The following is a 13,466-nucleotide window of genomic DNA, read 5'->3' as shown; positions in this document are numbered from 1 at the left end:
GATCAAGCTGGTAATAAGCAGTATGTTCGTCAGGCTCACAAAAATGAGCTGTTTAAGCAATCAGCAGACCGTCATCTCATGCGCAATTTTGACGTACCATGACAGGTGGTCCAAAGAAAGGACTGATCTCTTTGGCAATGTCTGATGAAGTATTGGTTAGCTTTGCGATGGGAAATTGGCTTGTGTCACACGGGTGGGAGTATCACTGACCGAAACCAAGGTAACTTGACCTAATGTCTCGTTAGCAAAAGTCATGGCGACAATGGACATACTGCCTCACCCAAAAAAGACCTTAATCAAGATCCAGCTCTACAATGTACATCAGCACCAACCGGACATATTAATTCGTATAGCCTACCATCTCTGTGGGCTTAAACTGGTCTCGAGCTAACAAGACAAAGGTAGTCAAGAATCCTAGTGTACAATGTCAGTCGAAGCCGACATTGCGGCCGAGTGAGGCACTGTTACCTAAGTAGACTGCGAGTAACAGACATGTCAGTCGACGTCAAGATATAAGTCGTATACGCGCAAACTTACGGATTACTACGAGCGATAAGAATTTGACAAAGTCTTTGGTCTACTTGCGGGTAAGTGGACAGCCATCCGGTTGAAAAACACAAACTGACCATTTCTTTGAGGCACGGTATTAAGGTACCAAAGTAGCGGTTCAAGCTCAGCAATGAGAATATACGAGGGACAAGGAAGAGTGCCTCGAGGCCAAGGACATCGTATGCCAGATCAATAGTATCTTTGCTGGCCGAAGATAGTCCGACTATTCTCAAGATGCAAAAGATCACCCCGACCACAACGATGCTAATATCCCACGTCCACCAGAAGTCGGACGCGTAAAAGCTGGTTTGCCCAGCGTCAATCCAGTCGGCAAATTCGTCGTACGCAAAACTAGCGATCCAGACGTAGAGCAGGATTTCAGGAATCGTTACTCGGTGGAAGTCGCGATGAACAAGCACCGCGTAGTATAACGCAAGGAATACAGCGAAGAAGACAGTTTCGAAGACCTTCAAGTATAAAGGCACCCGCAGGCGGCAGAACAGGTCGGCGTGATTGCGATTGTACTTGCGGGGCTTCTTGACTGAATGGACACTGAGGGTCTCCCAAAAGACGATGTCTCCACGCCACAGTCCATTGATGACCTTCTGAATCGGACGTTGAGAAAGGAACTTCTTTGCGCCAGATACAGCGGCAATCTCGAGTGCGCTCAGATTCTCGCATTGAGAGGTCAGGGAACTGAAGCGTGCGTTCGCGGCCATCTGATTGCCGCTCCCGAAGTATCCCCCGGTCGCATCTTCCAGCAGAGGTGTTCGTTCGCTCGCACGGCTGGTACCATTTTGATCGCGGCTGTGAAGGCCCTCTTCTGCAGGGTCATCGCTGCTGGGAGAAGGTACGGACGGCAGCTCAAGCAAGAGATAGTCAATGATATCCCGGTCTGCCAGATTGCTCAAGAATTGCCATGCGACGTGTTCGCATGCGTAGCCTCGCGCTTCGTTTACGCCAGGCTCATCGCTAGCCTCCTCGAGCGCTGAGAAATGGCCCTTTAGGGCTCTGCATCCAGTCAGCCCCTTCTCTTCATTATGCGCACAATACGCCCACGAGATGTGGAGGGGGGTGCGAATCGATTTGGACGTACAAAAGAGCTGAGACCAATGCGGGATGGTGGACGGAGTTGGAAAGGTAGACCACGAGCGGCTCCAGGAGACGCCCTTGTTGGCTCCTACGAAAGTCTTCGAAAGATTGTGGTATATGTATAGTATGTTCGAAGTACCTAATGTTGTGTAAGAAGGCTGTATGACGTGAAATATGCGGCTACTTGCTGGCTGAGCTTGTCGACGAGGTCGCCAAAGCTTTCGCTTCCGTCTACTTTGGGCACTCCAGCATCGTTCGAGGGCCACCTCGGAGTCGACGGCAAAGACATGTCCGGTTATATGATCAACACACACACCATTGAGACTGCGGTTATGGAGGTACGCGCATAAAATCACGAGACGTGGGGCGTCTAGATTCATAGCGCGTCTCGGTGAGCGTACGTGTCGAGGCGCGTCATGGCTTCCTTGGCATCCATCGCCCTTTCCGACACAAGGAGCACTGCGCAAGAGGACCCTACCCAAGACCTTCACTATGGCGCGTCTTTGATCTCAACTGACCTGATTACGACTAACTATGATTGACGATGCTAACTTTGTCGGCGGTCGTCTGCGTCTTACAGCCTTCCTACGTGTCGTGGAGGGCGACATTGCACAAAGTCCTTCGCGCCTCAAGCGACGTGCAGCACCTATCAAGCAGCCTGATAGTATTGAACCCAACCCAATTGGAGCTCCGCACCCAAGTGATTCCATCATCTTCAACGCGTTTGAAAACAGACAAGAAAATGTATCGGCAGAAGTTTTCGCACATGCTGGGACTATATTCAACCTCCCACGCTCGCCAACTACAATAGGCTTGGGCTCTGGCTTACAGAATGGAAAAGATACAAAGAGTTTCGATAGTCGACGCACACCAGCAAAAGCCACTAAAGCCACCAAGAAGCAAATTGCCAGGATTGCCAAAGTCAAGGAGTCGTTCAGCACCTATCACAAACCTCAAGAGAAACGGAAGAGGCGACTACCGGGGAAGGGGCTCACTTTGTTTCGGACGACCACATCGGATGGCGGTCTACCTGAACCAGGTGTATGAAGCCGTCTGGAGAGCACAATGCTTTTGTACTTGCCATGCTAATAAAATGCTTAGGATGCACATGAAGCTTCTCCCCTGGCCATTGGAGATATGGATCCCATCAACGACAGCCAAATGAATGCCTCTGGACATCTAAGCAAGCAGCTACCTATTTGTAAGGCTACCTTAAGCAATGATCGCAGATCGCACCTACACACCTCATACCCATTCGAGCAAATAGCACGCTCAATAACAGCAACAACAACAACACCGCGGCCTTTCTTACCTCCGATCAAATCTCAGCAGCACTACCGTGCAGGACTTGAATTTGTGGCCGATGGGTTCGAAGCGCATGAGCTCAAACTAAGTCCACCAAGAAGGCCGCGTCGGAGGGAGAGGACTGTACGAAGACAAACCAAGACAATTACCATGGTCAATGGACTGATTCTGGCTGGCAGCTTACTCCCCCCACCTGGCCTTCAAGATGTCGATAGCTTTGTTCCTCAGGGCGACAGTACTGGCCGAAGCCGACGAGTTATCAACACGGTCGAGTCTCCATTAGCTGCCGACGACTGTCCAGATCAATCCATTGAATTAAGGACATCGGTGACAAATGACCAAGTTCAGTGTCAACAGGCAAAACGATCGGAGCGTGCAGTCAACAGCCAGTTGGCTAGCATAACAGCTCCTGTCCGGCGCGATACCGAGAGTTCGGAAAATGACACCTCCAGTGAAGAATGTTCTTTGGGCAGTGATCCAGAGGATGAAGTTTCTGTGAAAGATGGGCGCTCATAAAGCTCGGCCACCTACGCTGTTGGAGAGGAAGGCTACTCTGGTACAAGACATGCGTTATTTCGAACACGCGATGCACCATCTGGGGTCTGGTCAAGACAACGAGAGCGGCGACGATGAGTTCTGGTCTCAATACAATACAGTGGAGTAGGCCCGTTAGCTCTAGTGTTGGAATTCATACCTCACTGAACGAGGGAACGCACCATATGGTTTACAATTCCTATCTATAACTGAATCTGTTCAGTCCATGGGCTTGCTTCTCTGTCCCAGCGACCTCTATTGTACAATCTCCTTCCAAGTCTTTCACGAAGTAATGTTGATTCTGTGCCTGTTCATACAGACCGAACACTACTGTTTAAGAAGTACGTAGATGCAGTCGCGCGATCCCGCACACTACCTATAAGCTTCCCGGTGCTGATGCCTACCCCACTCTTGCTCACTCCACTGTATGTCTTGCCCATGTGCCTTTGCGGAATCAAGGCGCACACTCTTGTATATCAGCGCGAATTCCTCGAGGCTACCTTTTTTTAATCGTCATGTCTCTACAGCGATTTAGTAGTTTCACTCTAAGGGGCGGGCCGTGGGCTATTTTGAGTGGCGCAGGTCGGGTGTCGCAGGCCTGGCGCGATCGCCATCGAAACACCACTAGGTGGCTTCCCCTTGGAGTATGGGTCTCAGGTTCATAGAACGGAAACATGTTTTGTGAACTTGGTCTGACCGCTGCTCGGCCGCTCGCGTTGCAGGTTCGGCTGTTATGTTGCCTTATGTACGGGGTTCTCCCACCAGCGGCGCCTCATGTTGCTGGCACCATCACATCGCTGCGCGACTTTTCACTTGCTTGGGTCGGATGATAAGGCGCCATCACGAAAACAGTGAAATATTTTCTAACCCTCCAGGAAGAAATGGCTTCAGAAGTTTACAGGTCACAAATGGTACGCTGCAACGCCCGCAATGGCGGTCGGGATGAAGATTTGTGGTTTGTAAAGAAAGGCGATCGACTGACATGACGCAGGCAAATTTTCAAGGCCCTCCCTTTGCGCCCATGGTCTGGACACCAGGTGGACCACCAGTCAAGCGCGTAGACATTCCGGCTCAAACGGTCTTCATGGTCCTGTTCATCATTGGGGCAGCAGTGCACATGAAGATCTTCAGAGGGAACTTATCAAGAGGACACAAGTTTCTACCCAATCTCTTCATTTTTAGTAAGAGCTCCCAATACTTTCCTCGATGCGGTAACTGACGGGCGCCCTTAGTATTCTGCGTGTCGCGTATCTTGACCTCCATTCTCCGAATCGCGTCTGTATCGACTCCACACAACGTAGGACTTGCTCTTGCCGCACAAGTCTTCGTCGCAGCTGGTGTGCTGATCCTTTTCATCATCAACATCATCTTCGCGATGCGTCTCGTCAGGGCATCCCATCGATCTTTTGGCTGGCATCCTGCGTTCGGCATTATATTCAAGATTCTATTCGCACTGATCGGTGTCACAATCATCATTGTCATCTCGGCCACGATTCAGAGCTCTTACACCACCAATACTCAGATCCGGCTCACTGATCGCTCGCTTCAACTCTACGGCTCCACCGTCCTTGCCATTGTAGCTACATTACCACTTCCCATGACAGTTCTCACCCTTATGATACCATACTCGCCTTTCGACCAATTTGGCACTGGGAGATTACGGACAAGAGTTATCGCTTTGCTTGTTAGCACCATCCTCCTCTCGATAGGCGCTTGGTATCGATCTGGCGTCACCTGGCAGGATCCAGTCCCGCGCACCCAACCTCTGCCCGGCTATCTAGGGAAAGGACCGTTCTACATCTTCAACTTCCTGTTCGAGTTCCAGACAGTCATCATGTACGCTGTTCTGCGCATTGATCAAAGATGGTACATTCCCAATGGCGCCAAAGGACCAGGCTCGTATTCGAAAACTCCTCACCTCGCCGACGTCGAAATGCAAGATTCGCGACCTACCTCTGCCGATGACAATTCTTCCGTCAAAAGCAGCACCCTCATGGAGGATGAGAAGCAGAGCAAGTCCGAAATCAGAATCGAGATCAGCACGCCACCACTTCCCCTTCTCCCCGAACGAGCACACAATTCCAGGCCAGATAGCTCAATTCTCTCCCTCCCCTCCTCATCCCGCCCAACATCCCGCAGACAATCGCTCCTCCAACAAATCCTTACTCGTCAACCCACCGCGGCGCAGAAACGCGAGTGGCGCGCCTCCGAAGAAAGCCGCATCATTCGCCGTCTCGGCGGTCCATGGAACCAGATCCCCAGCCCCACAGAGAGTGCATTTAGCTATAGTTTTACACAGGCGTCTTCACCTACGCGATCGACGTTTAGCGGACAGACTGGAGTCACTGCGGGCACAGGGCTGAGTATTGTCCGACTGCCGAATATCAGAGATACGCTGCATGAGCCGGATTGGACGCCGGAAATTGATTGGGATTTGTCGAGTCCGCGACGCTTCTTGAGCCTGAAGAAGAGGAGTATGAGTTTGTTGAATTGAGATAATTATGGGAAGAGGGTTTGCAGTGGGGACATAGCGATGACGGGTATGGAAATGTTTGATTTTACGGGAGATGTAAGTTTATAGAGAGCATGTTCTTTTTATTTTGTTCTATATCCACAAAGCAGTTTGTACGATAGTAGTGGTAGCATTATTTACGGCTTCAAGCGATGACCCGTCAGCACTTCACCTTTCGCCACACCAAATCCTAGTCGAAAATCAGAAGATCTCCTCAGATCCGCTCCCGTTCGAAACATAGAGTTCTATTTCAAGTTCTGAAACATAGGGTAGTCAGAGCTGATATTGATGTTACCTCAACATCAGCTGTCAAGTTTCATGCAGACTATAGCGTTTGCGCTACTGACTCAACCACACAACACAAGTGTTTCGATGAAGGATTGCAAATGTTGATCTCAATACAGAGACGCTTAGATGTCGGTAATTTTGGGTCTCGTGCCGTGTTCATAGCGCTATACATTTTGGTGGGACATTTGCGCTGTCCGGTCTATTCAACGGCAATTTGTCGTAAAGAATACTTACCGTAGTTTCCCTCTACATTATTGCACTGGGGTCCCAGTGTAGATCTTGCCACATATTCAAGCCATACTTGGTTATCGAGCATCATGCAAAAAAAATTGCCTTTTTGTTCGTGTTCTCTTCGTCGTTGATCGCGATCGTTGCGTTCGACTCTGGAACCTGTATTACTGCAGCGTATGATAGAGTAGTCCGAGCCTGGGCGCTGTGGACTCGGAGCACAGCCAGAGCTCAGCTGCGTCCTCGAGTTAGTGATACGGTCTTTTGGTTAGAAGGCTGTTGTGTATTCCCATCATGTGACTGAGCAGGAGCAAAGCAAGCTCGATGGGGCTCACGAAGGCACCGAGAGGAGTCAGCTACCGAGCTCGGACACATATTCTAGGCCAGCCGGGAAGGTCATTCCGATGCACTCAAATCGCTAAGAACGCGTGCGGAGCTTTTGTTCGGCTTCTCAGATCCGTCACGTACGTGCCGAGAGGGCTGAAGGTGGCGTTCAAGTACACGATGGATCAGTAGGAGGTTATGACAGATCCTGTTGGTTTAATCAACACTGTGGGTTTAGAGTAGCGAACGCAACTCTCTGTTTGATGAAGAAAGCCAGCCGGAGAAGATCGCCATTATTGATGGTTCTCACACGTGCGATCAGCCGAGGCTCATGATGTGTCTGTCTTAGCGCGACATCCCCTGCTTACCCCGGAGTTCGCGTGACCTTCAAAACGTCACACGCACGCGACTCGTCTTACCTCCATCGTCTCCGACTCGCTGCCATGTCTTGTCTCTGACCGCCGATTGAAAGCCGACTTGTTCGCGTAGTGCGTGGTCGGCCACATGAACCTGTCACGTATCTAAATCTCATGGCTTCTTTGGAAGCCGCCCGCCACAGAAGTGGGCACCAGGCCTTGTTTGGAAGACTTGGTCGTGATCACCAGCTAACACCCACCCTGTTGACAACTCACCTAGATCTGAAGCTATCCATACCCACATTTGCTGTTCTATACGACTTCTCTCTCCAAGTACGCTATGAGCTGCTGACTCGTACACTTCCTACTCCCCTCTGAAGTACTCAAGGTCTGACTCTGTCTCTCTCGTCATCCAACATGTTGGTTCAGACCATTGGTCTAGTATGTTTCGCTCTGGATGCCGCCGCCTTCGCAATCCCACCGCTGCCACATCTGAGCCACTTCCTAGGTGTTGGTCAGGCACAGAAACAGCAGCAACCGTTACAAGATACCCTTGATTCATGGATAGACAAAGAAGAACGAATCGCACTGGACAAGTTGCTAGCGAACGTTGCACCAGGTGGTAGAAGTGTCGAAGGCAAAGGCGTTGTGCCTGGCACAGTAATCGCGAGTCCAAGTACGGATGAGCCAGATTACTGGTATCAATGTAGGCCGGCCAGTTTGAGTAGAAACGAGGTTTTGGCTAATTATGACAGGGGTACGAGATGCTGCGATCACCATGAACTCCGTCGTAGACGTCTATGCCGATGACCCGTCATCTTCCCACGGCTCCCAACTTTCTACGATACTCGAAGCGTACACGTCCCTCCAATATACTATACAACATACGCCCAACCCTTCAGGCACCTTCGAAGACTTGTCTGGTCTAGGCGAGCCCAAGTTCGGTGTTGATGGCAAGCCTTTTACAGGCTCTTGGGGAAGGCCACAACGTGATGGGCCCGCATTACGCGCTCTAACGCTCATGCACTACCTGCGCGAATACAATGCTTCGAATCCCTCTCTTTGGTCTTCATCACAGGCTGCATACTTCTTCGAGCCATACTATCATGCATCAATGCCGCCAAATAGTGTGATCAAGGCCGACCTGGAGTATGTGAGCCATTACTGGAATGAGACCAGTTTCGACCTGTGGGAAGAAGTCGAGGGACTACATTTCTTCAATCTCATGGTTAGCGCCAGGAGTTTAAGAGAAGGCAGTGGCTTTGCAAGATCCTTTGGAGACCATGGGGCGGCAGAGTGGTATGAAGAGCAGGCAGGATACATCGAGAAGCTTCTTACCAAATTCTGGAACCCGAACAAAGGGCACCTAGTCGAGACGCTCTGGAGCAAAAGAAGCGGCCTGGACTGCGGTCTACTTCTCGGATCTTTGCATTCCTTGCCTTCTGAAGAATCTTCAGAAGAAGCGGTATATCCACCGTGGTCTGATGAGATCCTCATCTCCCTCCTCGCCTTGACTCGTGACCAGCACGATCGATTTCCAATCAACAGCAGTCCATCCGAGGACCAAGATGACGGGGAAGACGCTTACGCGTTCGAAGGTACTGGTCTTGGTCGCTATCCAGAAGACGTGTATGATGGTTACGGCAATTCCTACAGGGGTGGCAATCCCTGGTTTCTGTGCACATCTTCTGCTGCCGAAGTCTTGTATCGCACCGCCTCACACCTCTCCACCACGTCGAACCTTACCATCACGCTTCTCGCCCTACCATTCTACCAGTCACTTCTCGCAACTTCAAGCCTCGATGTTGAAGTGGGCACATTTGGCTCCAGTGACGCACTCTATAACTCGGTCATCGAAAAGCTCAAAACGACTGGCGACAGTTTCCTCGAAGTCGTCAAAGCTCATGTGGACGCTGAAGGCAGCATGAGCGAGCAGTTCGATGGGATGAATGGCTTTATGCGCGGAGCAAGAGATTTGACATGGAGCTATGGTGCCTTTTTGGGCGCTGTGAGAGCAAGAAAGATGGCGCGGGATGCGTGACTGCGCGGGCTCCGTGATCAATGGATCAAGGATGAATTATGAATTACGAATAACGCACGCAAGGCATGATGAGCCTGGAGTCTCGTCTGGTCAGTCTGTGATACCCTCGTTACATCCCACTGTAATAGCAATGTATCCTATTTCAGCATCCACATATTCTTTTTGTGGTTGTCGCAAGTTGAATCTGGCCCATGGGCGCGTGCTAATCCAAAAGCTGCGCATGCATCATGGAAACAAGCATCATCAGTGCTTTTTCCAGCTTGGCCTTTATCGCGCATTTGACATGTTTACCCAGCGCGTCTGCAGCTGAATGAAAGGTTATGTGAGGACATGCGGCCCGATGTTCAATCGCTGTTTAATGCACCCCTGAGTAAGGTATCGCCGCGTCCACGTCTTGTCCATCATCCGAGGACAGAACTACGTCTCCGAAGCTTGCGTCACCCCAGTACAGAACTGGCATATTTCGAGAAATAAGCAGCCTTGAATGATGGTACGATCATTCTATGCAATACACCGCCTTTACTGATCGGAGTTTTGAGCCATTACGCGGTTCATACTTGGCAGCTGACCGATGTAGATTGCGGCTGAACCACCGCATACAAATACGAGATATTTCATGTTACACTCATCCATAAGTCAGGTTCGCAGCTGAAGTTCTGATGTTACGATAGAAGCGGTGGGTAAATTTTTCAACACTGGAAAGCAGATCCCAACTTAGTATACTACACCGTCTATGTGATGATTAGGTAAGTGAGTAGCAGAATGATGCGATAGCTGAGGATCTAAAGATGATTCATCGTGCTGACGGATATGAGATCAGTTGGTGGCACACTCATACGTGTGCACGCATGATGATGCGAGGAGTTTTGGTCACGGTGATATGAAGCATCGAAGATATATATATAACGCATTCGTAGGTTCAGTTGAGTTCGAAACCAGTCTCAGCAGCGTTCGCTCCTCTGATTAACGTCGATATTGTCTTGACCAAACAAAATTTGCAAAGAGCAGACTACCAGACCCAATTCACTTTCAAAAGATTACCTCCAGTCTTCGGCATTCGACTATCTTCGGGAACTTCGAACTTTTGACGCCCAAAGCCAACCATATTTTCCAGGATGACTACAAAATTTCTAGGTTTGCTAGCGTTTGCAAACTCCATGGTTTTGGCCGAGACGACTTGGAGCGAGAACCTGGTCCTTGCCGACTGCGGCATTGGTCTAGGTGTGAATGGTGGCTCTACATCACGCGAGATCATGTACTACTCCGCCGCGGCATGGGGCGCCCCAAAATATATGAATAGTGTTCCGTGGGACGGCTCCTACCCTTGGCGTAGTAATGGTGTCTCTCAGACTCTTCCCAATGGTGACAAATGGACTGTGTCTATCAACAACGGTGTTGGAGATCCAAATTTCGCCGGATGGGCCTTTCACACTTACGACTCCGTTGCTCTGACATGCTGGAGTCGGCATCTCGACGGCCTCTTCACATTAGCTGACGGAAAAAAGTGCAGTATGGCATATATCTGCAACCATCAACCATCTCCTGCTCCGGCTCCAGTTCCGGCGCCACCTCCACCCCCACCTCCACCCCCACCTCCACCCCCACCTCCACCTCCACCTCCACCTTCTGGCCCCTCTGGCCGAGGACGCGACACCTGGTGCCTTGAAATATCAACCCGTCATCGACTTTGACAGATCAGCATGCTACAACACTGCAGCTATCACCCGCGATGGACACCTGAATACGGGTCTTGAGCTTTGCGGACGTGATCAGGCTTGCCGCCACCAGGTGGACCTTGGCCACGATGACTGCCGAAAGGTGGACCGCCTAATCAATAGCAACACATACGTACGCGAGAAGTGTACAGATGACGGGTGGTGCTTCTACTTATACGCCTACTACTTTGAGAAGGACGAACCGGGCGACACAACCCCAAGGGAAGGGCACAAACACGATTGGGAGCACGTGGCAGTCTGGACGCAGAACGGAGAAGCAAAGATCCTTGGCTGGTCGGCTCACGGAAAGTATGACGTGGATTATTCTAACAGAGTCGAATGGGAGGGCAATCATCCTAAGTTCGTGATACATCGCGATTGGGGTAGCACTCACGCTTTCCGGAAAAGCTAAGAAGAATGAGGCACCTGAGAATATCAAGGGGAGGTGGTCTCGCTCTCCGTTGGTCAGCATGGAAAAGATCGAGGGAGCGCTCAAGGAAAAACTCATGAATCATGACTGGGTCCACGCTCAGTTTGATCTGAAGGATGGACGATTCAATCAGGCATATTGGTCAACTTGGGCAAACGCTCACCCTGATCCAGTGCCACGACCAGATCCCGGTCGACCACATGAGTAGATGAAAGAAGTGTAAGAAGAGCAGATGGATGAATAGTGGGAACAACCTATGGATAGACTGTAGGAACAAGGTGATCTGAATTTTATAAGCGATAGACGATACGAGCATGAAAGTCGCAGAAGACAGGGCATTGAATGATTCCATGAAACTCAGATTTATTTTTGCTTCTTATCAGATTAGATACTAATTACTCCTAATTGAGTCTTGCTTCACTGTCAGAGGCCTTCCTGGCCTGCAAAGAGCTCATTCGGGCACTCTTACGACTGGGAAGACGATATTTGAAATGCGACTCTCACTATGATGAATGGTATGATCGACAGCAATCATCTCAGTGCCGTTCAAATCGCTATTCTCAACGCCGTGGTTCTTCGCATATTGCGGGAAATTTCCTCCTGCGATGACGACCCTGATCTTCGTGCCCTTCAAAAACCGATGAGCGCAGAAATTCAACGCCAGCTTCAACTCCTCATCGTCGGCACGCTTTGGGTCCAAACGTTTGTAGGTCTCGGTGATATTGTGAGATCGCCCTTTGGCATCGACTTCGCTGACTCGCACGAAGACATCGACGTAAGGACTGCTAGTTGAGTGGGCAAGTTGAATGGCGGGCTTGCCGCATATTTCGGTGTCTTCTTCAAGTGGTGCTGTGTCGAACACGAGCACGTCGCTTCGTTTGGCTAATGCTGTATCATTGACTCTTCCGCCGGTTAACAGAGCGTTACCTCCGATCTCTGGAGTGGGATTGCGTGGGTCGAACGTAAAAGTTGAAGACCCGGAGCTGGTAGAAAGTGGCTTCTCTGCAAGTTCCCCACCGTCATGCAGATAGAAGGTGATAGATTCGGTACGCGGTGGAAAGTCGGAAACACTTTTCCACGCTTGCGCGCCGGTAACATAGTACTGCACAGCAGCTGTTCGTTTTGCCTCCGCACGGTTCCCGAGATGCTCTTCGATCCAGTCAAACCCGTGTCGGATCATCTCAGTTGCCACAACGCTTTTAGTGTGCGACCAAGGTCCCACGGTGAGCGCAACTTTGCAGCCTTGCTCTTTTAGTCCCAAATATTGCTCTATAGATTGCTCCACGAAGAGGTCGTGCCATCCTGCGATGATCAAAGTGGGTATCTGTGCCTGGCTGAGAGCCCGGCCAAGCTTCATGGGCTCGTAAAAGGGATCCGATAAATCCGGCTTGGTGAGTACCTTGTCCATCCAGGGAAACTTTCCTTCTAGATGAGCTTGTATGTTTGATGCCAGTGGTGTTGTGCCTTCGAAAAGAGTCTCTAGTCTACGCGTTCGCGTCTTCCCCAAAGTCTCCCAGAGTGAAAACGAATCTTCCTGATGCACTATCATATCCGCCCAACGAACGATATCGAGGTCCAAAGCACCGGTGCCCCAGATGGGTTGTGCAAAATCGTGCGGAGCAACACCAGGCACCGCCGCGACCATGTCTTTAGGCGGATCATACAGCAGCGCCCACTGAACATATCCTATGTAAGATCCTCCGATGGTAGCAAAGGTACCGGTGTACCACGGTTGCTTCCTCATCCACTCAACGACACCTTTCCCATCTTGGACTTCGGTCCGAAAAGCGTCGAACTCACCAGCGGAACCAAATGTCCCGCGACAACTGACCATGAGGACTTGGTAACCACGCGCGGCAAGTTGGCGTGGTGGTACCGCAATTGGGATTCCTCGGCCATAGGGAGAGCGGACGAGGACAGTGCCTAGTGGTTTATCGAGCAAAGGTCGAAACAGGTCGGCGCGAAGTTCTATCCGCGAAAGGCCATCTGAGATGGGGATGCTTAGGGCTTGAGTGGTGAAATTACATCTCTCGGCAGGGAGTCCCAGAAACCATGACAAGAGAGGCTCAATAGCTTGACCGAGTATGCCCCG

The 13,466-nt window shown here is 50.6% G+C and overlaps 6 protein-coding genes across 6 annotated transcripts; 4 read left to right on the top strand and 2 right to left on the bottom strand.

Moving 5' to 3' along the window:
• Positions 1–533: 533 nt before the first annotated feature.
• Positions 534–1,930, bottom strand: SNOG_14030 (hypothetical protein; the record flags this gene model as incomplete). The annotated part of the gene is made up of 2 exons (XM_001804177.1): positions 534–1,560; positions 1,830–1,930. 2 exons carry the CDS (start codon positions 1,928–1,930, stop codon positions 534–536), a joined length of 1,128 nt encoding a protein of 375 aa, XP_001804229.1.
• Positions 1,931–2,175: 245 nt separating this feature from the next.
• SNOG_14029 (hypothetical protein) lies at positions 2,176–3,462 on the top strand (the record flags this gene model as incomplete). The annotated part of the gene is made up of 2 exons (XM_001804176.1): positions 2,176–2,682; positions 2,743–3,462. The coding sequence occupies 2 exons, from the start codon at positions 2,176–2,178 to the stop codon at positions 3,460–3,462; spliced, it is 1,227 nt and encodes a 408-aa protein (XP_001804228.1).
• Positions 3,463–4,462: 1,000 nt separating this feature from the next.
• Positions 4,463–5,808, top strand: SNOG_14028 (hypothetical protein; the record flags this gene model as incomplete). Its single annotated transcript, XM_001804175.1, has 3 exons — positions 4,463–4,661; positions 4,782–5,753; positions 5,780–5,808. The coding sequence occupies 3 exons, from the start codon at positions 4,463–4,465 to the stop codon at positions 5,806–5,808; spliced, it is 1,200 nt and encodes a 399-aa protein (XP_001804227.1).
• A 1,797-nt stretch (positions 5,809–7,605) lies between these two features.
• SNOG_14027 (hypothetical protein) lies at positions 7,606–9,229 on the top strand (the record flags this gene model as incomplete). The annotated part of the gene is made up of 2 exons (XM_001804174.1): positions 7,606–7,864; positions 8,091–9,229. 2 exons carry the CDS (start codon positions 7,606–7,608, stop codon positions 9,227–9,229), a joined length of 1,398 nt encoding a protein of 465 aa, XP_001804226.1.
• A 1,115-nt stretch (positions 9,230–10,344) lies between these two features.
• On the top strand, positions 10,345–11,582 carry SNOG_14026 (hypothetical protein; the record flags this gene model as incomplete). Its single annotated transcript, XM_001804173.1, has 3 exons — positions 10,345–10,906; positions 10,947–11,327; positions 11,353–11,582. The coding sequence occupies 3 exons, from the start codon at positions 10,345–10,347 to the stop codon at positions 11,580–11,582; spliced, it is 1,173 nt and encodes a 390-aa protein (XP_001804225.1).
• A 193-nt stretch (positions 11,583–11,775) lies between these two features.
• Positions 11,776–13,208, bottom strand: SNOG_14025 (hypothetical protein; the record flags this gene model as incomplete). The annotated part of the gene is made up of 2 exons (XM_001804172.1): positions 11,776–11,814; positions 11,844–13,208. The coding sequence occupies 2 exons, from the start codon at positions 13,206–13,208 to the stop codon at positions 11,776–11,778; spliced, it is 1,404 nt and encodes a 467-aa protein (XP_001804224.1).
• Between the last annotated feature and the right edge of the window lie 258 nt (positions 13,209–13,466).

This window comes from Parastagonospora nodorum (genome assembly GCF_000146915.1).
Source record: "Parastagonospora nodorum SN15 chromosome Unknown scaffold_29, whole genome shotgun sequence".
Taxonomy (NCBI): domain Eukaryota; kingdom Fungi; phylum Ascomycota; class Dothideomycetes; order Pleosporales; family Phaeosphaeriaceae; genus Parastagonospora; species Parastagonospora nodorum.
The sequence above is the reverse complement of the archived record's forward strand: the minus strand, read 5'-3'. Positions and strand labels throughout refer to the sequence as shown.